Source organism: Copidosoma floridanum, unplaced genomic scaffold, assembly GCF_036245765.1.
Source record: "Copidosoma floridanum isolate Cflo_tuat_1 unplaced genomic scaffold, Cflo_Japanese_pri ptg000009l, whole genome shotgun sequence".
In the NCBI taxonomy this organism is placed as follows: domain Eukaryota; kingdom Metazoa; phylum Arthropoda; class Insecta; order Hymenoptera; family Encyrtidae; genus Copidosoma; species Copidosoma floridanum.
The window spans coordinates 6,946,401-6,971,641 of NW_028321886.1; the positions used below are offsets into that span (position 1 = coordinate 6,946,401).

The window sequence follows — 25,241 nt, forward strand, 5'->3', positions numbered from 1 at the left end:
TGCTTCAGCGCCGTACATAAGAACGAGCAGTCTATTTTTCTTATGTTTATGGGTTCCGTTCGATTAATACGGAAGCTGCACACAAGTTGCACTTTCGTGCACTCGTATATACCTATACGTGTTTTTGTGCACTCTTTGACTGATTTGACTCTTCTGCGTTTTTATGTATAGATGTCGTGAAAAACGGGGCTTCCGTAGAAAATTGATCGGCCTGAGAAATCGGTTTTCTGCTATAAAATTTTGTCTCACTTAGGTGGTTGTTTATAAGTATTAAAAACTATTTTGAAGTGCCTACATGTATATGTACATTCGCGAATGTATGACTTTCTCTTTTGCAATACTTTCTAGTCAAAGATTACTCGTTTTATAATTTATTGTTGGGGTGTGTCACGACTATTCTTATTTCTTACATCGATGAATGATAATAACGATCATCGTTACATGCCTAAAAATTAATTAACACTTGGAGCAATCGGATAATACAAGCTATTCTAACGGGTGAGTCAATTATTTTATTTATGGATGATGATTTAAGTACATTATTACCCACTTCATGAAATCGAGAAAAAAAAAAATCGTTACTGATGAGTCAGTTCTTACAGACCCAATAGATTTTTTTCAAGCAATATGATTAACAATGGTGATAGGTTCGATTTAAATACTGATCATATTCCACTGGACATAAATCAGAGGGTCATTTTTATGGAACAGGAAAATTATCCTGCTTTTTCGGTAAGTGTTATCGTTATCGTGACTTTTTTCATTTTGGTGCAATTTTTGATGAATATTTCTTTTTTTGTAGGATACAAATTTTGAATATGAATCTCAAAACGAAGAAGAGGATGGAACTGTTGATTTTGTTTTGGTCTATGTTTACAACGGTAACACTGCTCAAACACAGAAAAGAAAAGCGTTTGAGAAGAGTCTCATAGATCAAGGATTACAATTAAAATACGAGCAAAATAGTCAATTACGTTTTGTTAAGATTTATGCGTCTGAAGTAATGATTTTATCTTAATACATACTTATTGAGACTTGACATATTAAAAAAAAATTACAATTGTGTCTCAACAGGAAGTTTTATGCAGATATTGCGAAATCATGAAACTCAAGATGCCAATAAAACCATTTCCAGATGAGACTGTAATTGAAGAAACAGATCTGTTGGATGATGCTAAATCATGGTTTATTAGATTGTTCAGCTTTGCACAGTTAGATAAAAAACAGTTTCCTCCTGTGGAATATCAACTGGCTGCTGAATACTCCAGAGACAAGGACTATTTGTACGTATTACAAAAATTTGTTATTTATTTTCACGTAATTAGATAACTGTATTTATTTATTTAAAACAAAAGATTCGACACCAAGGATAAAAATTTTTTTCCTATGCATATTCGAGTGATGATTGTGTATTTTATTCTGGAAAGGCAATGTGAAGGCATTCAACGTTTGTTAGATGGAGGTGTTTACTCCGCTGCGTATCCATTGCATGATGTAAGCTATTCATTGAGTTTTGTTAATACTAGTTATCATTAGTTACCACGTACATTTTTTAAATTTTGCTCGATTATTAGGTATGGAATTGATTTATGATTGTAATAGTTTTAATAAATTTATACTGAGCATCCAATAATAAAGTTCATTGATTATAACTTTTCAAGGGGACGACCAAGCAAAAGGGAAGTATCAGAAAGTTACTGCTTGATGAATGGGCTGCAACAAGTAAATGGGTTAAATTGCAGCCTTTAGATACCATTAGAGAATATTTCGGAGTTAATTTTGCTATGTATTTTGCGTGGCTTGGGTTCTATACGTACATGCTTATCCCAGCTAGTATTGCTGGGTTACTATTTTTTTTTTATGGTAATTATTTTATTACTCTCCACTCTATCCGTAATATGAAAAATGACTTACAAATCACGAATCCCACCGTATGTAAAACAACTCTTATCAAAATCTTTACTATTTGTTCTTTGCTTTATCTTAGGATTAATGACGATGAATTCGAATCGTATGGCTGAGGATGCATGTGGCGATTGGGCGAACAAAACGATAATGTGCCCGCAGTGCGATCGAAACTGTGATTTTTGGAGATTAAGAGAAACTTGTTTATTAACGCGCCTAACGTATTTATTCGACAACCCTGGTATGGTCTACTTTGCTGCCTTTATGTCAGTCTGGTCGGTCTTTTATCTGGAATTATGGAAGAGAAGGGCAGCCAATTTAAGTTACCGATGGGGCCTCGTCGGCTGGGACAGATCTGCGGATCACTCTCGACCCCAGTATTCATCCACTCTTTCTAATGCAAAGTTACTTAACGTCAAAGAGAAGGTATACAAAATACGATGACTCCGTTAGTAACCATATCATGCATAGTTACGTCAAGTTAGGAATTTAATAAAAATAATTATTAGATGAATCCGGTTACGAGAGTGAAGGAGCTGCACGTGAGTTTTTGGAAAGTCCGAGTACCAGCGACTTTTTTTAGCTTTTCCATAGTTTTGCTGCTGATCGTTGTAGCTCTAGCAGCAGTGTTTGCCGTCGTTTTATACAGAATGGCAAGCATAACTTCGAACTCGCTCTTTGGACACGAAGTAAACTCGCAAAATTATAAGACCTTTACTTTGCCAGCCATAGCGGCTGGAATCAATTTGGTACGTGTGAAAATAAAATTATATAATTGTTGAAAAAAAACAAAAACGATCGGTTGCACTTCATTGATGATATATATTATATATTACTTGATTACAGGTATGCATTTTAGTTCTGAATTACTTTTACGACTGGTTGGCCGTGTATCTTACAGAAATGGAATTTCTGAGGACTCAAGCAGAATTTGATGATAGTCTCACTCTCAAAGTTTATCTATTCCAATTCATCAATTATTACGCTTCAATATTTTACGTTGCCTTTCTTAAAGGCAAGTTTATTGGGTATCCCATGAAGTACAATAAGATATTCGGTCATAGGTAAGCTATTCTCCAACGATACAACAAATAATGAAATCGATAATGAAAACGAACGTAATGACGCAGACAAGAAGAGTGTGCGCCGGGGGGATGCCTCATGGAGTTATCCATTCAGTTAGCCATAATAATGATCGGTAAGCAAGTTATGTACACATTAATGGAGACGGTTTTACCGATCTTATTTAAGTACTGGGCGCTATTCCGCATTCACGTCGGATTGAAGCAAAGAGATATAATTGCTCGTTCTCAGTGGATACGAGATTTAAAACTTCTCGATTGGAGTAAGTATATCCATCGATTCTGATGATACAAAAATTTTAGCTTTTGAAAAAAAACGAGCTGTGCAACTATTACGATTTTTCAGGCCCTAGAGGATTGTACGACGAGTATCTGGAAATGGTCATCCAATTTGGATTTATCACACTTTTTGTGGTGGCTTTTCCACTAGCACCGCTTTGTGCCTTAGCTAACAACGTATTTGAAATGCGCTTGGACGCAGCCAAGTTTTTGCGACATTATCGTAGACCCGTGCCTCGCCGAGCTCGAGATATTGGTATATGGGGACGTATACTTGACGCGTTGGCTCGCATATCCGTCATAACAAACGTGAGTATCACTTTCCACGCGTATCGCCTTACTTGTACAGTCATTGTTGTAGAATATAATATGATGCCTTGGTAACTTAGATAAATACGCAATTGTGTTTGGTATGCATATAGTTTTGCATCCTTGTAAATGTATATTTCCTGTGTTTTTTAGGGTTTTATAATAGCATTTTCCTCGACATTTATACCTCGCCTCGTATACATGAACGTAGTTAGTGAAAATAAAACTGATGTAGGATTTTTGAACCATAGCCTTGCTATATTTGATACTAAAGATTTTGTTAACGGAACAGCTCCTGAATATAGCTTGTTTGAAAATGTAACAATGTGCCGCTATGCCGAATACCGAAATCCACCAAACCACTTTGAACTGCCTTATAAAAGACCTACCATCTATTGGCATATCCTAACTTTTCGATTAGCTTTTGTAGTAATTTTTCAGGTAAGACAAAAAAATCTTATTTACTTAATTCAATTCTATATGATTTTACATGGCCCATGACTTTTGTGATTTCTTAGAATGTAGTTGGATTGATAACGATGGCTGTGCAGTGGTGCCTGTCTGGTATACCACGTAAATTAGAACAACAGATTAAGCGAGAAGCTTATCTCACCGAAGAGTTGATTATCAAGCGAGAGGCGGAGAGAGCAAAAAGCAAATTGAACATGGGCGATTCTTCGGTGAATACTAATTGTGATAATGTAAGAAAACGCAACAGAAATCATTATTCTGAAAATTCGGAAGACTTGTGAACAATAAGTATGGAGAACATTACATTTTTTTATTTTTATTTAAAAGTGCAAAGATAATATTTTTCTAAGCGTATCAAGATTATCAAAATAATCTGTAAAATTTCAATAGTGATTTAGTTATGTTGGATCAAAAAAAAAAAGTATTATTTTTCCTTCACATAATGTGCCAGATAAAATTACTACAAATGGTCTAATGTTGCAAAATCTACTTATAAATTGATATTGGTGCTAATCTATTGAAGTGTGCATTTTTGTCGAGTAATTTTTCGAACAATATTTTTCTATTTATACATTTACATACAAATTGATTAAATTCGTGTTTAACATGAAATACGTTGTTTAAACATGTTAAGGGGCAGCTTATATTTTTTTAAATTTTACATTGCCTAGAAATGTGTACCTGTTATAATTATTAAATTAAATGTGTATTTATTATTATACATTATTTGTAAGTTTGATCAAACAAAACTAAAGTGGAAGAAATCAGATTTGAATACGGGACTATCGAGCTGTATGTTGAATTGAGAAAAGTTTTAATCACGTACAGTAAAAAAATGTCTTATTTTATTCGAACTTGTTAAAAATTATGTGTTATATAAATAAATTTGTTGTAATAAATATTATGTTTTTGAGATTTAAAATCCTTGACATTAAATAAATTTAAGTATATTAATTGGACGCTAATTCGTTCAGTCTAAAACTATGATGTCTACTAATATCTTGTCTTGTCTTTTGGTTCCAAATTCCGAATTATCTAATTTTTGTGACTGTTAACTGGGACTTAGGCCTGAAGGATTTACGAGTCCTTCAATCGATCGAAGCTTTCTGATTGGCTTTCTCAAGAATTGAGAAAATTTAGTGAATTAGGCCCTAAAAAAACAACTTAAGAATACAGTATAGTAGAGAAGTAGAGTTGAGTTTTTAGCAAGACAACTGGTGCTACTTTTCCATCAAAATGTATCTTAAATTCTTGCCGCAAACAGCACAGACCACGTCAACTTTTTAGTTTATACGTATATAAGATTAGTTGCGGCTGGTTTATATTTATATAGTCGATTACTTATACATGGCTCTCAGAATTTTAAGGGCCACTTTTCGCGGCAAAAAAATGAAGACCGCTAGATGGCGCTGATTGGCACAACTCACATTTTTTTCATTTGTAAACAAACTCCGAAATACTGATCGGTGAAAATTGAGTTACATCACGGAAACTTTAAAGTTTGTTTATTAGCAGAACACATTTCCGGATTCTGCATCTGTCTATATCTGCAGTGTCTATACCTATACACAGGCAAGTAAAAATTTATATATAGGTACTTAAACAAATACTTACCCCAACCAGCAAAGTATAGAAATGATCCCTCTGTGTCGTCCCCGTTTATTTCTGAGTTTAGAGTGCAAAAGTCAGACAAAAATATAATTCAATTGAAGAAGTGCAAGACTCCGCGTATTACCAGTAGGTAAAATTGTAATATTGTTTCGTGCGAAATAAAATATGGACCACGACAATAATTCACCTTTTTGAGAGAAAAAAAAATGTATAATTTGACAATCCGGAGCCTCCGCCTCGCATACCGATATCGAACGATCACAACAACACCTAAACTTTCTTTACTGCTAGTATCGTTGTTGCCTTTCAATCCATCACCAATTCGAACAAGTCATCGCGCGATTCATCTGTCATCATTGTCGCTTCGTGGTGCTGCGGATAATAATAAATACGATAAATCAGGAGGTCGTCGCTTTTTCAACAACGAGCACGGGTCTACGATGAGCATTGTCGAGGATTTGACGCAAATCTGCATCGAGCTGCGAAGAGTCGTCAGTGCGGCCAAGGACGACCAGGAGAAGGAGGACATTGTACTTAAACACGTCAGGGCTTACGCGGACACCGGGATTCAGGTCAACGATTTTGCCAAAGGTGAGTGCTTCTTTGTATTCAAGTGGATACGGGTTTACCGTGGCTTCGTGTATATTTTGCATTAGTGATGAGGTTACGTCGAAAAGTTTAAATGAAGGCCGAATGAAAAGAAGGTTTATTTCTTTTTTTTGCAGGTACACAGTGATTTTTTGTTGATCCTTGAAAAAGAATGTCGGGTCATTATTGTCACGAGGGGATGTCGAGCAAAAACAAAACGCCTCTGAAAGAGACTTTTAGAAAAGAAAGTAAAGCTCTGACAGATTCTGAGAAGCAAGAGTACGCCAATCTGTTGAAAGTTAAAGAACTTTTGGAAACGGAATTGGCTAGTTTGAAAAAGAACTCGGAACTGCAGAACTCTATGAAAGAGATCATGGAGTTGCTGCACGATTATAATAATATTAAAGATGCAACCCAGGAGGTTTTAGGTGCACTGGCAACCATGAGAGGAGTAACAGCGGCTAGTTTGCACGAAGAATTTGGATTGCCTTTGAAGGATGAATGACTCTTTCAACATTTTAATTTAACGTGCTGAAATATACTCTAATCCATAATTAACGTTTTTTTTATTGTTTTTAACATCACTTAATAAATAAGTTTAACTCACGATTTATTTATTTTTATGTTCATTAACACGCATTTCCTTAAAATTCTCATACCTTTTAAAGATGATTTTTTTAACTCGTTTGTAGGATTGGAGTGGTTCAATGTTTCTGAAAGCTTGTCTATTTACAAACACCTGTCTGGTAAAATTGTACTGCTGGATTTTTTTACTTATTGCTGCATTAATTGCATGCACATCTTACCAGACTTGGATGCCTTGGAAAAAAAATATTCGATCCATGATGGCCTTGTCGTTGTTAGTATAAAATGTTTAAAAAATTATCATTACAGTTATTAAATTTTAGAATTTTTATAAGTCAGTAACAAAATCTTTAGGTCGGCGTCCACAGCGCAAAGTTTGCTAATGAACGCGATTCAAGTAAAATATTATCAGCAGTGCAAAGGTATAACATAGGACATCCTGTTGTTAACGATGCCAAGCTCTCTATGTGGCGGGATATTGGCATTGTCTGTTGGCCAAGTTTAGTAATGTTAGGTATGTTCAGATTTATTGCTATTGACGTGATTTCGTATGGAGAATGAGAGGTAATTCACTAATTAAAAAAAATTTTAGGTCCCAAAGGACAGCCGCTCTTTGTTTTGGTGGGAGAAGGTCATAGAAAGGAACTATTTTTATATACCAAAGTTGCATTGAAATATTTTAAGTCGCAGAAACAAATATCTAGCGAAACTATTCCTATCAAACTGGCACAGCATATTTTACCAATGAACAGAGGCAGCTTACTGTTTCCAGGAAAATTACACGTTTTTAAATCAGGATTGGAAGAAAAATTAGTTGTTTCTGATTCTGGCAATAATCGTATTTTAGTTATGGAAAAAAATGGTAAAGTCGAGTACGTAATTGGTGGATATTCTCCCGGTTTTAAAGATGGAAGTTTTGAAAATGCGAGATTTAATGCACCTCAAGGTATATGTGTACTTAATGACGATATTTTCGTTGCCGATAATGAAAATCACGCGATCAGAAAAGTAAGTTGACAAAGGCGTAAAAATTTTGTTATTTTAATATGCATTTTACCATTGACGTGATTTATAGATAAACTTGAAAGAAAAAGTTGTCACTACTGTCGCTGGAACTGGAGTGCAAGGTCGTGATTATACGGGAGGTAAAATGGGAAAAGAGCAGGAGCTGTCGTCTCCATGGGACGTCGCCATTTATCATCACGAACAGGATGGAAAAACAGTTCCAGTTCTTTTGATAGCCATTGCGGGCACGCATCAAATTTGGGCTTTATTTTTAGAAGACACCATTTGGTGGAAAAAAAAGTAAGAAAGAAACAAAAAAATTTATCCTCTTTTATTGAGTCTCTATTTACAAGTGTGTTTAAAAAAATTTTTTTTTTTACTGGTTTTTTTTTGTTAAATTTATCAATCAGACAGCACAAGGCTGGAACTTGCGCTAACATAGTCGGAAATGGTAGAGAAGCAAACAGAAATAATTCGTATCCCCATGCAGCCAGCCTAGCCCAACCTTCTGGGCTTGCAGTAGCTCAAGAGTTGAAATCCGTCTTTTTTGCTGACAGTGAAAGTAGTACAGTCAGAAGAGTTTGCCTTGACGATGGAAAAGTCCTGCCTATTTGTGGAGCTGACAATAACCCATCGGTATGAAATATCAACAAAAACATCGCTCTCTAAAAAATAACTGCCAAACTAATGGTGTTTGCTTGTATGTTTTAGAATTTACATTGTTTTGGCGACGAGGATGGTAAAAAATACGCTGCGAAATTACAGCACCCATTAGGAGTAGCTTGGAACAGCAAAGACATGATGATTTATATAGCAGATACTTACAATCACAAAATAAAAAAGACAGATAGTGAAGGTAATTGCATGACACTCTGTGGTCACGGAAAACCATCGAAAGCAAGCCCTTTTAGCATGAAAGGTTTGTTGAAGGCTGTTCAAAAAACAGAGAGGTCTTTTGAAGAGACTGACCTCTTTCATTTTAATGAGCCAAGTGGACTGGCCGTGAGTTGTGATGGAAAAACTTTATACGTTGCTGATACGAATAATCATTGCATTAAAGCCATTGATTTGGATAACGTCGAGAAAATATGTTTAGTGAGTACTCCGGTATTGTTAAAAATATGACTAATTATAAACACTACGTGGCTCTTTATTTTGCGTACAGGTTCCTGTGGATCTTCCTGCTGAAGCGTGGAATAGAGGCGAACACACATACAATTTCACATCCAAAGTCAGTACTAAAGATTCAGATATGTCTCTATCTTTTACTCCTACTTTTGATAGCGATCTAAAGCTAAATGCAGAAGCACCTCAGAAGTGGTTCTTAAGATTACCGTCCGCTGACTGGAAAGCTCTAGAAAATGGTGATTTAGCAACTCCACTGTCGATTAAGATACCGCAAGGTACTGAGCAAAAGCAATTGCACATTATGCTGGACATAATGTCGTGTAGAACCACAGAATGCATCCCAAAAAAGTTGTCGGTTGTTTATACTATTGTTAGAGACGACGATGCGCCCACAGATGTGGTTGAGCGGAAAGAATTAATTATAAATTGATTGCTTGGCAGATTACCGCAACGATAGTAATATTTTTAAATAACAAATACTAATTTATTTTGATGGGCAAAAAAAAATTGCCTTATTTTATATCTTTTTATTAAAACGTATTTTTACAAATTTAAAAAAAAGTAATTTTTTTTACACTTTTTCGAATCGAAACAATTTATGAATGTGTTGAAACGTACACGTGTACAATAGTAAATTTTATGAAAACGTATTTTTTTCATAATAAAAAAAAAATACAAAAAAAAAATTATGTATCTTAAAATTCTTGGTTATAAATGCAAATTTTCCTAAACGTAATTTATAAAAGTCCAGCAAATATTATGTGCGTAAAAAATTTACGTACGTGCGTGACGAAAAGCGTTTGAAAAGAAATTCCGACACTCATTCGGTATCATTATTCTTAAAAACTACACGGTAACTCATCTCGTGCGTGTGAGTCAGTCTTTAATACCTGCATACACGTAAAAAAAGTACCTACAGAAATGTCAGATCAAACTTTAAATTGGCGACAACTATTTGTACATTGCAGCTATGTAATGATATCCATACTCATTTAGATACAAACTATTATCTATAATGGCAAATGGCAAAAGTAGAGGCTAAACTCTCGTTCCTAAAGACATATAGTCATTCACGTGTAAAAATAGATCAGAAAGCCTCTTTTTTTTCTTTCGTATCGTCGTATCGTTAAAATACTTTGTAAAAAACTACGTTCACAGTTATCTTCTATTGGAAAAAAAAAAAAAAATAGAAAAAATCAATTCACATATTTGGCAGACCAGTCGCGTGTGAATTAGATACACATCATATCCATAATATGCTAACTAACATGTTTCGTGTACAACACGAATGAAAACGATCGATGAAGATACCCCACCGTCGCAGCAATGAACTGTTCAATTGGCCCAATTGATTTTCAAATTGAGATATATCAATCACCATCCATGCATTTTGTATTGACATCCGAAACGAATCCATTACGCCTTGATGTCCTTGACGTTGTTAATCTCCACGCCGTTTGTCACTTCGAACTCAAGGCCGGTTTTCTCGCTCTTTTTCTTTTTCTTCGATCGCCTGCGGGGAGAGAGAAAGACACATAAATAAATCAATTGGATCGCCCAGACAGAATCTTACGATTATTGGACTGTACACTCACATTCCAAAAGCCTCGCTGTCCTGGATGGTCTCGGGCAACTTTTTGTTGAGCGTCTCCGGCAAAAGAAGCGACAGCGCGCCGCCGATCAGCGAACAAAACCCAAAGATCAAAAAAGGCAATGGCTCCCAGTATATCGACTACAAGCCCACAATTTTTGTGTTATTCATCGTCACGATGTATCATAATTGTTCTTTAACGTGCAAATTATTTTGCTTACCAAGAAATTGATGTAGGGCGCGACGACCCCGCCCAGTCGAGCGAACGTACCTTGAAATTACAACAAATGGTTCGTGTCAGGTGGTAAACGGAAAACAAAAAGAAAAAAAGACTCTACGATGAAGATTGATATGAAAACTAGAGAATTCGATTAAAGGTTACCGTACTCGATGCTCCGAGACCGACGTTCCTGATCACCGTGGGAAACTGCTCGGCAGTGAAGACGTAGATCGTGCCGTAGGACGAGGTGATTGCGAGTTTTGCTATCATCGCGAACGTCACCTTTAGCCACACCATGTCTGCAGAGGTACACATATTTTTCAAAATGGAAAAACATACAATTGCTTAATAAATTCAGAAAATAGAGAAACAGTTATTTACCCGTGATAAAAAAGACCAGCTATACTTACGATCTTTCATCAAAAGATCAATTTTATAAATACATGTATTACTAGGTTTGTATACTATTATCATCAGTCTTTTTTCGAAAAAGCAAAATTACAGCTCAAAAACGTAGGTATAGGTATAATTCATTACAAATAGACCATAAGTGATCACGCACGCGTATATGAGTTACTATACGTGTATTTACCATCTATTTTTACATCCTCTCCAAACATAAAATCGCGATGCTGGAAAATTGCTCTTTTCGAGCACATCATATCTTATACTCGAGCCACTCGCAAGGACGCGTCAACAACAAAAGAGGAAGTTTTTTTTTGCAACCCGAATTGAGTATGTATTATAATTATAATGTATCCATATACTTCCGATTCCAATAAACAACCAAAACTGTTAAGTAAAAGGGGGCAAAGTGAGCAATAAAGAAAAAAAAAAAATCAATCAATCAATAAACGAAAAAGATGCAAGTATGAAGTACAGTTGGTATGAATTGAGGATCACTTACCAATTGGTATGAACATCATGGCCACGAGGGCCAAGCCCGAGGCAATCATGCAGCCGCAGAGTATGAGCTTTCTGCCCCAGCGATTGAGCGTGAATATGAGAAAGGTAAAGGCCGGCACCTCGACCAGTCCCGATATGACGAAATTCATGTAATCGTTGCCACCGAGACTCGACGCGTTCCACGAGAGCCCGTAATACGTCCCGCTGTTCACCAACCTGTTTTTTTTTTTTTTTTTTTTTTTTTTTTTTTTTTTAATTTAATATTATATTGTTACCCAAGCATCATTTTTTTGTCAGTCACTTATACTGCTCTTTGAAAACTACTCGCAAATAAGGACAACCAAAAAAAAAAAAAAGAAAAGAAAAAGCTTACCAATTGAAAAACAGCAGCATGCTCTTTCTCCTGAGATTCGGATACTTGAACAGATCGAAGATGGATGGCTTGTCCGCGTCCGGGATGCTGTCGGTGTTGGTCTCCTCCAACAGGGTGACGAGGGTCTCCTCGGCGATCTCGACCCCGTTTTCCCGAGCAGCCTTCTGCAGGAGCTCCCCGGCCTCCTTGGACCGGCCCTTTGTCAGCAACCATCTCGCCGATTCGGGAATGAACCTTTATTGCCGATCCGACCGAGTGAGAAGGCTTCGTGTTACATCACGCGAGTCCCGTTGCGGGAGCACAAAGGCGGTACAAGAGAGGGAGAACGGTTCCTCTCTCAATTCCGTAACATAAACTAATGGGGGCAAACGAAAAAAAAAAAAAAAAAAAAAAAAAAGAACAACAACTGATGTGTCGAGCCGTTGCGCGGGCTACTTTGCATTTTCACAGGCGAACCGTTATAGTTGTAACGTATCGTAATTTAAGAAAACGGCACCCACGCTGTACAATTATATGCTTGCCTCAACGCTTTACTCGATCGTCTAGTGGATCGTACAATGAGATCTGGGCTCAAAAGTACTTGATTTTTGGGTTTATTATGATGGGGGGGAATATGCACTCACCACCAGTAGAGAAGAAAGGCCACGCTGGGAATCGTAAGAGCTAGCTGGAGCATCCTCCAGTCGGTGATGTAATAGGCGAAGCCAGCGGTCATTATGTACCCGGTCGTGAAGAACAGCTGACACCCGACACCGGCAATCAGCCGCTTCTGGGGTCCCACCATTTCAAGGGCTACGGAAAAAACAAGACCAAAAATGTGAAGAAACACCACCAACTTTTCTCATCATCATTCTTCGTTTCACAGATTTCATTCATTTTAATAGCGAGACTATATATGTAACGTTGAAGTGAAACCTCGAACAATCATCTGCCCCGGCTTTTCAGCTCGAAACAATCGGGATCGGTATGGATACACGTCTATCTTTAGCTGTGCAAAAAGCAAATGAAAAAAGAGCCGCCGGGCAAAGAGGCGGAAAAAGAGAAAAGAAAACGCGAGCGCGAGGAAAACGAGTATAGGTAAGCGGTGGGCAAAGGATCGGCAGGATTAAAAAAGCCCCAGAAGAGGAAAGAAGAGAAGGAGCGATCGCCGGCATCGGTAGGACGGCCTCAGCGATATTTAACGATCATCGTCTCTTCCTCCTCGTCTTTTCTTCTTTTGCGCGTATAAAAGTATATACAACAGAAGGAATCGACCGGATGGTTGCAGAAAAAGGGAGAAAAGCTCCCTCTCGACTCACAGCACCGACCGGTAGCCCTAATATACATGCATAGAAAATATTTTTTTCTTCTCTTTGTTCTACCAAAGAGTTCGCGTGTACTCAATTTACCCACGCAAGGAAGAAATATATGAACATGGACGAGTGCCCTTCTCGCTCAGCACTTGTGTATTGTGTTGGATATTTGGAACGGCTACGCTCTTCTGTTGCAGCTGGTATCTATATGTTATTTTTGTAGAAAAAAAAAAAAACCCTACGGTTTCTCGTGTAAAATTGCACCATTCGAAAAGTTGGACTCTCGGGAGCATTGGTACATGCGCAGCGAGACAAAGAAGGAAGAAAAGCAAGAAATTGTGAAGAGGCAGAAAAACGAAGGTGAAACGTATAGCATCAGCCAAGAGAGGGCATTTAGGACGAGCGAAATTATACATCTTCCAACGTATATCTTACATGTGCGAGTTACACGCACGACGCATCGTGACGCGAAAGCAATCGGAAGTCGGGGCCTTTCATGACGAGCTCTCATTAGCCCGTGCGCACTCAACATAATTCCACATGTATATATTATATATAAGTGCATAAACACGAACGACGCGAGGACGACCCTCCTACCGATCATTTCCACTTTGCTTATCCTTTTTTGCTCGTCTTCCTTCGTTCTTTGGCTTATACCTTCGTGTGTGTATAGGTACCGAGATCGTTTCGCGCGCGACAAAGCGAAAAGATCGTTAAATCGTCCCGCTTTACTTTCAGGATCGGCATACACGCGCGGACGACGCGTCCTTTCGATTTTTGCCAGAACCTGAATATAATAATTATCGCGAAGGACGAGACGTTTTTTTTTTTTTTTTTTTTTCCTTCTTTTTCACCGTCTCGAAAGCCTATTTTATAAATACACATACACTTGCTATCGTCGAAAGTAAAAACTGTATACGTAAAAAATGATACTTGGGTATATTTTATGAAAAATAGCCGCGCGCACGTGAGCTGTATTATTGCTGTATGGCATCTTGAAGAAAAAAAAAAAAAAAACTTAGATATCTGTATCTCGATCTAATTGATTCGATACAAAAGTCCCTTTCCTATTGAGCGTAGAAAAGAAGAAAAAAAATCGGCAAAGAATAAAAGAGATGACACTCACCAATGACGTAGGCGACGAGGAAGACGCCGCTTGTCGTGGAACCGACGATCGCCCTGAACACGACGTAGGATACGTACTCGGGTGCCAAGGTGACCATGACCCCACCGATCAGCTGTATCACGAGCGAGAGGAAAAAAATCGGTCTGCGGCCGTACTTGTCCGACAAAGCGCCAAATATCGTCGAGCCGAGCATCACGCCGATCATGAAGACCGAGTCGCCCATCGCTCGCAGCCAGTCCTTGTCGCACACGAGATCCCACTTTCGAGACGAACAAACGATCGACACGACAATAAATGAGTATGTGTATATATATGCATCACTTATCGCTTACCGATCACTTTGGGATCGAAGCTGTTTGGATTGCATATTTACAGCTGCAATGAGTACACGGAAGTAAAATATGCAGTCACAGGTATGATACAAACCTCGGACGTGGTGGTGCTGCGATACATGCTCGTGTCGTACACGTAGTCGTCGCAACTGGCCAGTGAACCATCACCGGCGTACCGCGTGCATTGGGACCACGATTTGGACTTTTCGTCCCACGGGTAGGTCGCATTCATGGCCATCTCCGGCAAGTGAAACGTCGCGTTGTCCGCGTTCTCGTTGGGCAGAAGACACCTGGAAACGATCATCAGGATTGGATACTCCGATGCCCATTCATGGGATTTCGGGGGTGGCGGGTAAAGGTATCTTTCTCACCTAGTTGTCATCTTGGCTCCGAGAAACACGCCGGCCAGCTTGTGAAAAGCACAAGATATGGCGGGCAAGCACAGCAGTAGGTATATCCTACGCTGGTACTTGCCAAACTGGCCCATTTGTAGGATCACGTCGTCGTAGGCCATCGTATCGTCCTTTCCCCTTTGGCCTCTCGTTTTCCTATCGTCTCTTTGAACTATTTTTTTTTTTTTTTTTTTTTTTTTTTTTGGGAAAAAAAGAATTAGATTAAACCTAATATACTTTTTTTTTTTTTTTTTTCCAAGGTTTTCGCGTTTATGCATTCGTTACCTTCAAATTTTTATGCCCCGGAGACAACAGTAGTTTCCAATCGCATAGCACGCACGTTGTGCTGTTGTCACAACAAAGTGTACCCACACGGCTTATCGAGTCGTCATTAGTGCCATTGCGTAAGCCGCTTCTGGCTCTTGTAATTATATGTACAGTCCACGAGTAAGTGGGTGTCCTACGGTAGAGCCTCTCTTTCTTTCTTTCTTAAATGACCGACCTAGAAACATGTGCGAGTGACAAAAAGCGAGCGTTAATTTTTTTTTTTTTTTTTTTTTTTTTTTATGTATCAAAGGCGTATAGATCACTTTTCAGGTGCAATTACCAAACGATGCGTACGGAGCTATTTTTGTCGCACTCGTAAGACAGTGGCCATAACGGTACAGAGTGCGAGCCTATGTTGAACAAAAAAAAAAAAAAAAAAAAAAAAAAGGTAAGAGCATGGGCCCGTCAACGGCAGCTAAGTGTTATGACGATTCCCATCGCTTATCCGTTCACACGAGAAGAGCCTCGTTAAGGAGATTTTATATTTTCAAGGTCCCGTTAGGGTCACACAGGTGCATTGTCACGGTACCCTTAATGCATGTTTTTTTTTTTTTTTTTTTTTTTTTTTTTTTTAAGTCTGTTTGGGATAAGCGTGTGAAAACATAACATAGGCCTTCTCTGATTGTTCGCATCGTTTCGCGGATCTCTTTCTTTTTCTCGCGTCCTTTCGTCCCTATTTTTTTTTCTTCTTCTTCAAGACATGGCTAAACGTCTTCTTTTGTACTTTTTCATCGTGAATTTTCCATCTCTAATAATTTATTTCAAACTGCAACTAATGCAAAAAAGTGTTTACTCATTTGTTTTTGTCAATGCAATCGTATTTTCTCTGTACGGCTGTAAAGTTTGAAATTTTAATAAAAATTGTATGCACGTGTTCAAAGAACGAGATCTTACGAAGAGCAACGGAGCCCAGATTTTTCCGTTTGAATTAACATGGAAAAATCTGAGCTCCGTTGTTCTTCGTAAGAGGCGTCGGTATGCATATTGCACATGTAATATGCGCGCGTCTGCAGCACTTGCAAGTTAGAAAATTTCCACGGATGTCGATTTTTCATCCGATTGGCAAGGGGAAAAAAAAAAAAATTAATTTATTGAATGAATTTATGAGAGACGATTTCTTTCGTATCGAACAATGTATAGTCAACTGAATTAGTTGCGAGCACTACATATGTAAGTATATAGGGTTTATTAAATTCACTGTATATGTATATATGTGTATGCACATGTGCGTGAGCCGGTATTATCGAGCGGCGTCTCACACTTGTTACGTGCACCTATATATATTATAAGAGAGCATCAGAGACTGTGCGCGTGCTCTCTCCCACTCAATACACCATGTAGGTATATTAGACACATTTCTCTGCTTCGTCTTCCATAAACAAATTTTTGCTCTAATCAACGGTATACCGTCGTACTTATTTTATTTTTTTTTTTTTAAATCTCTCGATAAGGGAACGAGTAAGTATCTGCACACACGCATGTGTAATACATACATCATATGCGATTGCATCGTGCGTTATATATTAAAAAAGAAAAAAAAAAAAATTCATATGTATATCTAAAAAATTTCTCATTGATAACTTCCCCGAGGTAAAATTATCGTGCGATGATTTTTTATCGATTTTACGATAAAAATATCTATTTATCTATTTTTATGAAATTCCTACAAATTAATTTAACGAATGATATTTTATTTTTATTTCGTGCCAGTAAAACGTTACGGTGAAGATAATTTTACGTATATAAGTGTATTTCCCAAGAGAATCCAAGCTCGTATATTATCGAGGGCTACGCCAATTTCAGTAGGCATACAGTATATTATATGCTTGGTGCAGTTGAAAACTGCTTTTCCAAATGCTAAAAATTTTATAGCTGTACATTCGAGGGACAGGCACGTGCACAATTTTAATGTATGCGTGTTATGGATAAATAATAATTTAAAAAAATAACGGCACACTTCAAATGTATATGCAGATTTTCCACCCAAAAGTGCTAATTATTTGATGATGCGTATTCCGATAGGACAGGTATCACCTATACCTTTGAATTATCGATTGTGCACTTGAAACTCTCCTATTGATTGTTAAATAGTTATTTAAAGCTTCACGATGCTCGTTGCGAAACGCGTATTCGTACGGTATCAACAACTGATTGTTCATGAACAAAAAAAAACAAAGTATATATTTGTTGACGATTGAAAAACATGTATTGTTTATTTGTATGCTTTATTTTTTCGTGAAAATTGAAAAAAAAAAAAAGTTCTAGCACGAGTGGTTTGATTACAGACGAGAGACCAAGTAAGTGCAGAAGTAGCAAATGAAGATGAGGATAAATATTACTGTGATTTAACATGTATATACATACATTTTTATCGTAGCCATGACACGAGGCTCGTTGGCGCACACGTGCGATGTAGTGTACCGGCGATTCCGTCAAAGTGAGTGTGTACAAAAAAAAAAAAAAAAAAATTAAAAGTAACAAAATGGCACCAAAGTATAAAAGAACCGCGTGTAAAAAAGTATAGACAAGTACGTAGTAAACTTTACACTGAACTCAATGACGAAATCAACCACCAACAATCGGTCAATTTAATGTACTTTATTTTTCTGCTCTAAATTTATTGATCACTGTTTTTTTTATTTGCATGATTTGTATTGAAAAAAAAAAGAATAAATAATAATAAAAAAAAAAATAAAAAATTTGTTTTTAAGGAACAAAAGTGAGAAGTATAGAGATCACAGGCACGACACGCGGCGTCGACTAATATACTAATAGCCAACGGCGTCGATGACGACTATACGAGCAAAGTTGAGCGTTCAGAGAGCAAACGCGATTGGCCCGCACCACACGCCACGCCAGCCTAGCAAATTTTTTTTTTTTCATTTTTTTTTTTTCGTTCGATACGCGACCCTCCAACGCGTACATGTGTCCGTATACGTGCAAGACAAACATGCGTGTGGTTACACATAAAAACACACGCATAAATCGAAAAAAAAAAATTATTTCTCATGATAAGACAGATAGTGGGCCAGAGCCAACATTTCTGGGTACACCCGCGAATGCGTGGGATGGCGCAGTCATCGGCAGAGCGTTTGAGTAGGCTTCACACTCACTGAAATAACTACCTACTCACCGGATGAGCTTTTATCACTGTACAGATACTACGGATTTTTTTTTTTTTTTTTTTTTTTTTCTTGGACACGCTCTTTTTTTCTATCACCGATAAATGACATTAGGTATTGTTTGGAATCGACAATCGGACGATGAAGCGCATCATTTACACGCAGGCGTACCCCGGCCGAGCCTTTTTTTAGCCAACCTCCCGAGGGTTGGTCGAATTATTTCCAGCTATGGTTCCACGTGGCACGAAACCCGGCCGATACGATACGAGCTTTACCCGTCTTTTTGTAAGATGAGATTTTTTTTTTTGTTAAATTTCTGTTGCCCTTTACACATCGTTTTCATTACGAGCTTGAGTGACCAATAATTAGTATACAATTATAGCAAGATGATTTTTTTTTTTCCACCCCATCCGTAGAACAGTGAACAGTTTTCTTGAAGCGTTATCGCTAACGAGAGCTGTCTCACACACTTTCGTTACTTTTACCACAATGTATTTGTTGTAATTTGTCTTCCTAAGCACTAGACAGGACCCCTGAGTCCTTAGTGCCAAATAAAAACTCAACTCAACTCATCAGTGTGATACTGGAATTTTAATTGATCGTTAATAGACACGAATCAATCGGACACGGTGCAAATAAAGCGAGAGAGCGCGTTTAATGTGAAACTGTGTGTCAGTGAGCGACAACGCGGACAAGACTTTTGAAGTCATAGTTAATGGGGATCAAAAAATTTTTTTAAGAGTCAACCGTTGGCGCAAAATCGTTGTGTAACCAAGTAGTAAATTGTAGTGAAAATCTGACTCGATTTAACTATACGTACGCGCGCTAAAATTGTCTTAGTAACCGGTCAAATCGGCGTGTCGCTTGACTCTCCTTTCGAGATAACTAGAGAAAAAGATTATATTCTGTATTTCAATTATCGTTCATGTGTACGAAACCCCACTGCGTACAAAAAAAAGTCCAACGCTAAAGGAAGCCCCAAAGAACAAATTGCACGAATATTGTCATTATTAGCCGCTGCTCGTATATGTAGTCGCGCTCCCGGTGGATGGATATATATATATCTATCCCGTCATATCGTACGTTAACTGGCTGGTCGACTGTCTAAGTGTGCCTTTTACCCAAATTGGACACATCACACAGCATCATTTGAACACTTGGTTCGTCAATCCCGTGTATCCTCAATCCCCAAAATGCAAATAATATATATAAAAAAAAAAAAAAAAAAAAAAAAATAGAGCTGACGACTCGTGCAAAAGATATATGAGAAAATGTCAACCTTATCGGTGGATTGGATTGGACCGCATTAAGTATGAATGGGCTCTGGACGACTTTGACATATCTCTTCGTTCTTCTCGTATATACGCTTGCACAATATACACGCGTAAATATAATATGTAAGTACTTACGTATAGGGAAACCGTTAAATTAATCACAAGAAAATCTTTACGAGCGCCCAAAAATGATCCGTACCATAGGTAGAACGAATGAGAATCGGCCGAACTTCCAGCGACTACTATACCGAAGCGAGCAAGTCCATCTACTATTACCTTAAAGTACCATAGCGTGGTATATACATGCCGTACGTAATAACTCGCGGTTTGATTTACAGGTCACGCGGTCGTGACTACTGTGTATGTGGATACACTTTTATAGTATTAGGTAATACAGGGACGACACTGACGGACGGGATAATGGGACTATGTGACCAAGGACAGGGGCACGCAGATCGTGGCGATCGTTATCGTTTTGCGTGTAATATTGGTGTCCTGTACGTCTTTCGCGCTGAAGTATATATTTGATTTTTCGTATGGAATGTAACAAAACGTTTTAAATCGGCTGTACCCCTCTATCGATTGAAATTTATGAAACATGTTTTATTGCTCAACTTTTAACTGGACGCTTGTGCTGTTTAGGAACATGGATATTTTTATAGCCCCGTTGCAATCGAAACCCATTTTTCATCATACTGCGCTTCGCGAAACGAAAATCCTTTCTCTCGGCGCAGGATTGACGAAAAATCGTATATAACCCACGGGAGGAAACAAAGAATCCCTCAGATCGCATGCTTATCGCCAATTGCCTGCAATCTGAGACATTCTTTATTTTTCCTCCCTTAAGAAAGTAATACACTATTACAAAAAACGAAAAAGTTCCATCGGTGGGATTGTATGTAGACGTACTGCTCAAATGTAACCGATCTTCGATCGGTCGGTAGTACGTGCGTCTGATTGTAGTAGGTGCAGCTGATTGCCGATCTTCGAAAATGAAGAATCACAGAGTTCCTCGAGAGGTAGATTGCAGTACAACTTGGCCGGCCAATGAGAATGCATATTTAATACATAATCCATACGTTATGTTTGAACTTAACGGAATGGGACGGTATTGGTATACGTATAGTACATGTAACAATAAACACGTGACAAGGACCATCGCAGAGATATGTGTGCCATGGCATCGAGCAGAGACCCATTAATGATCGATGGTCCAAGCCAGTCGGCCGCTTTCGCGTGACATGACGGGCCGGTGTACCGTAATCTGTCGCCTCGATCGTTGCTTCACGTGGATTTCACGCGCTACAAAAGTGCGTACAAGCATTTTCGTCATCCCCGACAATAAAGTTTGTTGTTCACGTCCGCTTATTAGTAGGACGTAAAGCGACAAATGTACGGCCACTGGATCTCTTACCGTCCGCTGAGCGAAGCGCTGAATTCAAGCCTATATCAAATATAGCATTGCCCATTTTTTTACCTTCTCTTACTTATATCGTTTACCGTATGATCTGTTTCTCGTCTCTTGTGTACGTGTTATCAAAATAACCACTGCGTGTTTTTTTAACAAAATTTATTTAAAGTTTAGAGTTGCTTGTAGGTAATGCTGGATAAATTTTCATGGTTATTGGACTGCTATACCTTGAAAGGCTCGCGCTCTACATGAAAAAGCACATATTCAATACATGGACTGGAAAACCAAGAATAAAGTATCGTTTAATGAAAGTTCTTTTTTAGTGTACTTTGAAGAACTATCAAAAAAAACATGTATTCTAACATCCACTGTTGAATTATGCGTATGTTTTTTTGTGATCGATCGGTCAGTTCAATTATTGGGCCCGTTCGATTATCCATCGTTCGTTCGTTCGCACTTCATTAGGATCTCGGTGTATAGGATCAATGCTTATAAGGAACGCGACACATTCGGCTTCGCCTCGGGCGACACACTCCACGCGGCCGTACATCCAGCCACTTTACGGCCTCGTAACGTAATATACTAATACCTATGTACGGACAATGTGTGTGTGTGTGAGATGCAAGTAATGGAAAATAATAATAATAATAACAACAATTAGGTGCGAGAGAGGAAGGTGTCGAAGTGACGGCGTGGATGAGTTGGTTAGTTTGTTGTAGTTTGGGTAGAGAGAAAAAAAAAAAAAAACATGTGAGGCCAAGCCACGGTACATTGAACTTGGCAGCGTGTAATGTGTGTTTTAAGTATACATGTGTACCCTGTAAAATATACTTACGCAAACGCTTTGATTCTGGGTGGAGATGATGATGTCTCGCGATTAAAAAGCGGTAATTATTGTGTTTTACAAAGTTACTCGTGTTTTACTGTAATTTTACCAATTGTATTTTTTGAAAATTCTTCTTGACACATTGTATTCGAGAGCGCAACGTTTTAATGATTTTTATTTCATGAATATCATTGGGACGATTGTTTAATAGCAACCATATCCCTGCGGGCACATTCTGCATGTATTCGTTTAATCGAGTTTACGTCAAGAAACTGAAGGAAATAATATATCACCTAATCGAATTTTATAAGGATTTGTGGTGTTGTTCAAAATATTTTTTATTATATTTCGTCGGGGTATAAAAATAGTGGAGATTCGTTTTTTTCTTCATTGACGTTTGGACGTACTAAAAATGCGCCTGCAAATCCGTTTCCAAAGAATATTTAGCGGTTCTGTGATTCGCACCTGTACGTGTGACTCTGGTCCCGTAACTTGGTGAAGAACGACTGTTTGGATATCGGTAAGTAGTTTGAGCTATACGCTTCGAGCATCGAAACGCGTGTACGTTATTTATCGATCAATTAATTTCTCTGGCTTCGTATTGCTTGGTGTTTGTTTGTGCACAAAAAAGCTTATTTCAATAATGTAAAATTTTACCCAAAAATGGTACTTTTCGTCCCAGAAGCGTTATTGCCATCGGGGCTTTTTTTTTGCGGCCCGAGGGTAGCCCCGGTTGAACGGCGCTTGGGTGGCGAAAACCGTTTTTCCTACCAAGGTCGCAGTAAACGTCACGAAAAAACGCCCCAAGGTAGGAACAAAAATCTACCGTTTAGCCCATACTCATTAACTTTTGCGATCTGTTCCTTTTATATTTATCCTCGCGCCACAGTGCCACTCGTATACATACGTGACGGCGCGTGTCCCAGAAATCCAAATCTGCGATTTCAAAAATAAAAAAAAATCCGCTGGTCTCGTTTTTCGGTTTTCGTTTTGCGAAGCAACACGTGTAGCCCGCAAGTTCACTGCGCATTGTGCAGCACTACAACAGCAAGTGGTAGCCAGACGGAATGAAAGAACCTTCCGTAAACGAGGCGCGTAGAAAGGCATTTCTTTGCTCCTTTCGGCTTTTGAGGCTAGTGAACCGTAAGTTTGAACAACAAGCAAAAGCCAAAGAGGTACCGTAGACACACCGTTAACTTCGAAGCGGGCGGTCGAAGGCACGCGTGGGCCACTCGAATCGATTAAAAGCTCCTTTTTTTTTTTTTTTCTTCTATACGTAATAGGATAAAATACTTTTTTATATACATGTATAATAGTCGCCTGGTGTGGACGTTGTGCGCGAACGGACACTGTATGTACACACTTGCGCTTAGTTTTTTTTTTTCTCTCTCCTTCTTCGTCTTGGTATTTTTTTTTTTTTTTTTTTTCTTCCTTGACCGCGTGGTGGTGCTTACAAGAAAAAAGTGTGTTAGTAGTGTATGTGTGGCAGTGGAGTCCGCGCGGGTGTTTGAATGTAAAACGGGTTAAGGAGTCGAGAGCATGTTTATTATACACCACCCAGTTTGCGTATTCTTATTGCAAAAACGATGGCCATTCGAGCCTTTGGTGTTCCACGAATGCTTTTTTACGTTTGTACGAAAGAGAAACAAAAAAGAATTAATAGCTCGTTTGCAGCGACATTTTTATAAATAACCATAGAAATAAACACGTGAGCTCATCTCGCCGAATATTAGTAAGATGCTTGCAGACGTTGCCGACGCATATCAGGGGAGGCTTCTGAAATTCAAGCCATTCGTGTATCTACTTATGCGTTTCTTCATCATCGATTTCCAATGTGACATAAAGAAAGAAAGAAGGAAAGAAAAAACTGGGGACTACTCTGAGCACAAAACGAGTCCCAACGTTGTCTACTCCCGTACCGTTTTATTTTTCAATCTTACACGTTTCTATTGACGGAGCCAAAATACTTCTTAATGGGACCGGTATCGATACCCCACACGAGTTGTCAACCGAGAGAGGCGCCGATTTTTTCATTCTTTTTTGGGGTGGAAAATAAAAACAGCGCAACGAGCGAGCCTACGACGACAAAACGATCGATCGAAAGGAAAATAAAGATCGGATCGCTTCCTCCGATAAATGCTAACTATATAATTGAGGTTTCGCCCCGATATGTAAATGATCTCGACACGTTTGTACCGATCGAGGGAAAGTGTTGTGAATAAGTAATCCGCGTCAAATAACCATATATCCCTTTCCCTCGATCCCTTACCGATCGGCTCGTTACAATACGTATACGTATATACACGCTTTAACGTAGTACATATGTGTACATTAAAGGTAAAAAGCCTGTAGGAGCAGGAGCTCGGATGAGCATAGTTAAACGACGACGGGAAGAAAACAAAAGGAAAATCGAGGGGATGATGAAGAAGGTATAGGGGCTTTGTTGTGCAGTGGCATCATCATCATCATTATCGAGCGAACGGAAGCGAGGACACGGGTAGAAAAAGAAGAAGAGGAGGAGGAGGAGGAGGAGGAAGGCAAGGATGAGAGAGAATAAGCGAAGGGCCGTGGATGGAGGAGATCGGTAATGAATGATGGAAATGGCAGAAGGAGAACGACGACCGGTTCTTTCTCTCTCTCCCTCGAGCGGCTGCAGAAGAAAGGAGGAGGAGACGATGTGCTACCGTCCCGAGCAGAGTACACACACACACAACGGGGAGGGAGAGCGAGAGCCCAGGGGGCAAGGTTAACCCACAAGTCAACGCTCTTTACCTGTACGTAGTCTGTTCTCTCCTGCGTGATCTTTCTTTCGCGCGAGTGCAGCAACCATATATGTGTATACGCACGGGGAGAAAGAGAGAAAGACAGGTGCGAGGGATCGCGAAGAGAAACTGATGTATTGGCTGCTCGCGCTAGATCTGTGTTTGACCAACCGGATGAATGACCGCGCACGTTTGCATCTACCGAGATCGTGGACGACCGAAGGAAATCAAAAGAGATAAGATATTAATCATGCCAAGAGGATTCAAGGTCCGAACGAGGCATAAGAATTATAAATGAAAAACATCGCTAAGAAGAAGAGAGTC

At 38.6% G+C, this 25,241-nt stretch overlaps 4 protein-coding genes across 7 annotated transcripts; 3 read left to right on the top strand and 1 right to left on the bottom strand.

The window, feature by feature from the left end:
• Positions 1–149: 149 nt before the first annotated feature.
• Positions 150–5,016, top strand: LOC106635996 (anoctamin-1-like). 2 transcript variants are annotated; one of them, XM_014348213.2, is made up of 13 exons: positions 150–498; positions 594–732; positions 803–1,000; positions 1,075–1,283; positions 1,356–1,494; positions 1,662–1,863; positions 1,988–2,331; positions 2,415–2,654; positions 2,752–2,969; positions 3,036–3,250; positions 3,334–3,575; positions 3,729–4,016; positions 4,094–5,016. In XM_014348213.2, the coding sequence occupies exons 2-13, from the start codon at positions 628–630 to the stop codon at positions 4,325–4,327; spliced, it is 2,634 nt and encodes an 877-aa protein (XP_014203699.2). In that variant the 5' UTR covers positions 150–498; positions 594–627; the 3' UTR covers positions 4,328–5,016. The 2 variants fall into 2 exon arrangements, with proteins under 2 accessions (XP_014203699.2, XP_014203698.2); XM_014348212.2 differs by having other exon boundaries at positions 603–732.
• Positions 5,017–5,793: 777 nt separating this feature from the next.
• On the top strand, positions 5,794–9,580 carry LOC106636107 (NHL repeat-containing protein 2). Its single transcript, XM_014348394.2, has 8 exons — positions 5,794–6,248; positions 6,938–7,104; positions 7,185–7,344; positions 7,423–7,838; positions 7,906–8,135; positions 8,246–8,471; positions 8,547–8,930; positions 9,001–9,580. The coding sequence occupies exons 1-8, from the start codon at positions 5,864–5,866 to the stop codon at positions 9,391–9,393; spliced, it is 2,361 nt and encodes a 786-aa protein (XP_014203880.2). The 5' UTR covers positions 5,794–5,863; the 3' UTR covers positions 9,394–9,580.
• On the top strand, positions 6,164–6,958 carry LOC149375254 (DNA repair protein SWI5 homolog). Of its 2 annotated transcripts, XM_089589911.1 has the most exons (3): positions 6,164–6,248; positions 6,383–6,773; positions 6,938–6,958. In XM_089589911.1, the coding sequence occupies exon 2, from the start codon at positions 6,418–6,420 to the stop codon at positions 6,748–6,750; it is 333 nt and encodes a 110-aa protein (XP_089446037.1). In that variant the 5' UTR covers positions 6,164–6,248; positions 6,383–6,417; the 3' UTR covers positions 6,751–6,773; positions 6,938–6,958. The 2 variants fall into 2 exon arrangements, with proteins under 2 accessions (XP_089446037.1, XP_089446036.1); XM_089589910.1 differs by lacking the exon at positions 6,938–6,958 and having other exon boundaries at positions 6,383–6,854.
• On the bottom strand, positions 9,476–18,337 carry Orct (Organic cation transporter). 2 transcript variants are annotated; one of them, XM_089589908.1, is made up of 12 exons: positions 17,887–18,337; positions 15,481–15,697; positions 15,175–15,367; positions 14,898–15,093; positions 14,472–14,730; positions 12,677–12,845; positions 12,054–12,287; positions 11,682–11,896; positions 10,942–11,073; positions 10,776–10,825; positions 10,559–10,695; positions 9,476–10,476 (listed from the first exon to the last, which is right to left on the bottom strand). In XM_089589908.1, the coding sequence occupies exons 3-12, from the start codon at positions 15,315–15,317 to the stop codon at positions 10,380–10,382; spliced, it is 1,632 nt and encodes a 543-aa protein (XP_089446034.1). In that variant the 5' UTR covers positions 15,318–15,367; positions 15,481–15,697; positions 17,887–18,337; the 3' UTR covers positions 9,476–10,379. The 2 variants fall into 2 exon arrangements, with proteins under 2 accessions (XP_089446034.1, XP_089446035.1); XM_089589909.1 differs by lacking the exon at positions 9,476–10,476 and having other exon boundaries at positions 10,575–10,695; positions 10,937–11,073.
• Between the last annotated feature and the right edge of the window lie 6,904 nt (positions 18,338–25,241).

What these genes read in the sequence shown, in the direction of transcription:
- LOC106635996 (XM_014348213.2), top strand. Translation starts at nt 628, where the DNA reads ATGATTAACAATGGTGATAGGTTCGATTTAAATACTGATCATATTCCA. An exon ending in TACTTAACGTCAAAGAGAAG is followed by an intron (nt 2,332 to 2,414) that starts GTATACAAAATA and finishes AATAATTATTAG; the next exon opens with ATGAATCCGGTTACGAGAGT. An exon ending in TAGCGGCTGGAATCAATTTG is followed by an intron (nt 2,655 to 2,751) that starts GTACGTGTGAAA and finishes ACTTGATTACAG; the next exon opens with GTATGCATTTTAGTTCTGAA.
- LOC106636107 (XM_014348394.2), top strand. Translation starts at nt 5,864, where the DNA reads ATGTATAATTTGACAATCCGGAGCCTCCGCCTCGCATACCGATATCGA. An exon ending in GCCAAGTTTAGTAATGTTAG is followed by an intron (nt 7,345 to 7,422) that starts GTATGTTCAGAT and finishes AAAAAATTTTAG; the next exon opens with GTCCCAAAGGACAGCCGCTC. An exon ending in ACGTCGAGAAAATATGTTTA is followed by an intron (nt 8,931 to 9,000) that starts GTGAGTACTCCG and finishes TTTTGCGTACAG; the next exon opens with GTTCCTGTGGATCTTCCTGC.
- LOC149375254 (XM_089589911.1), top strand. Translation starts at nt 6,418, where the DNA reads ATGTCGGGTCATTATTGTCACGAGGGGATGTCGAGCAAAAACAAAACG.
- Orct (XM_089589908.1), bottom strand. Translation starts at nt 15,317, where the DNA reads ATGGCCTACGACGACGTGATCCTACAAATGGGCCAGTTTGGCAAGTAC. An exon ending in CCTCGTCGCCTACGTCATTG is followed by an intron (nt 12,846 to 14,471) that starts GTGAGTGTCATC and finishes TTTTTTCCGTAG; the next exon opens with CCCTTGAAATGGTGGGACCC. An exon ending in ATGCTGCTGTTTTTCAATTG is followed by an intron (nt 11,897 to 12,053) that starts GTAAGCTTTTTC and finishes AAAAAAAAACAG; the next exon opens with GTTGGTGAACAGCGGGACGT.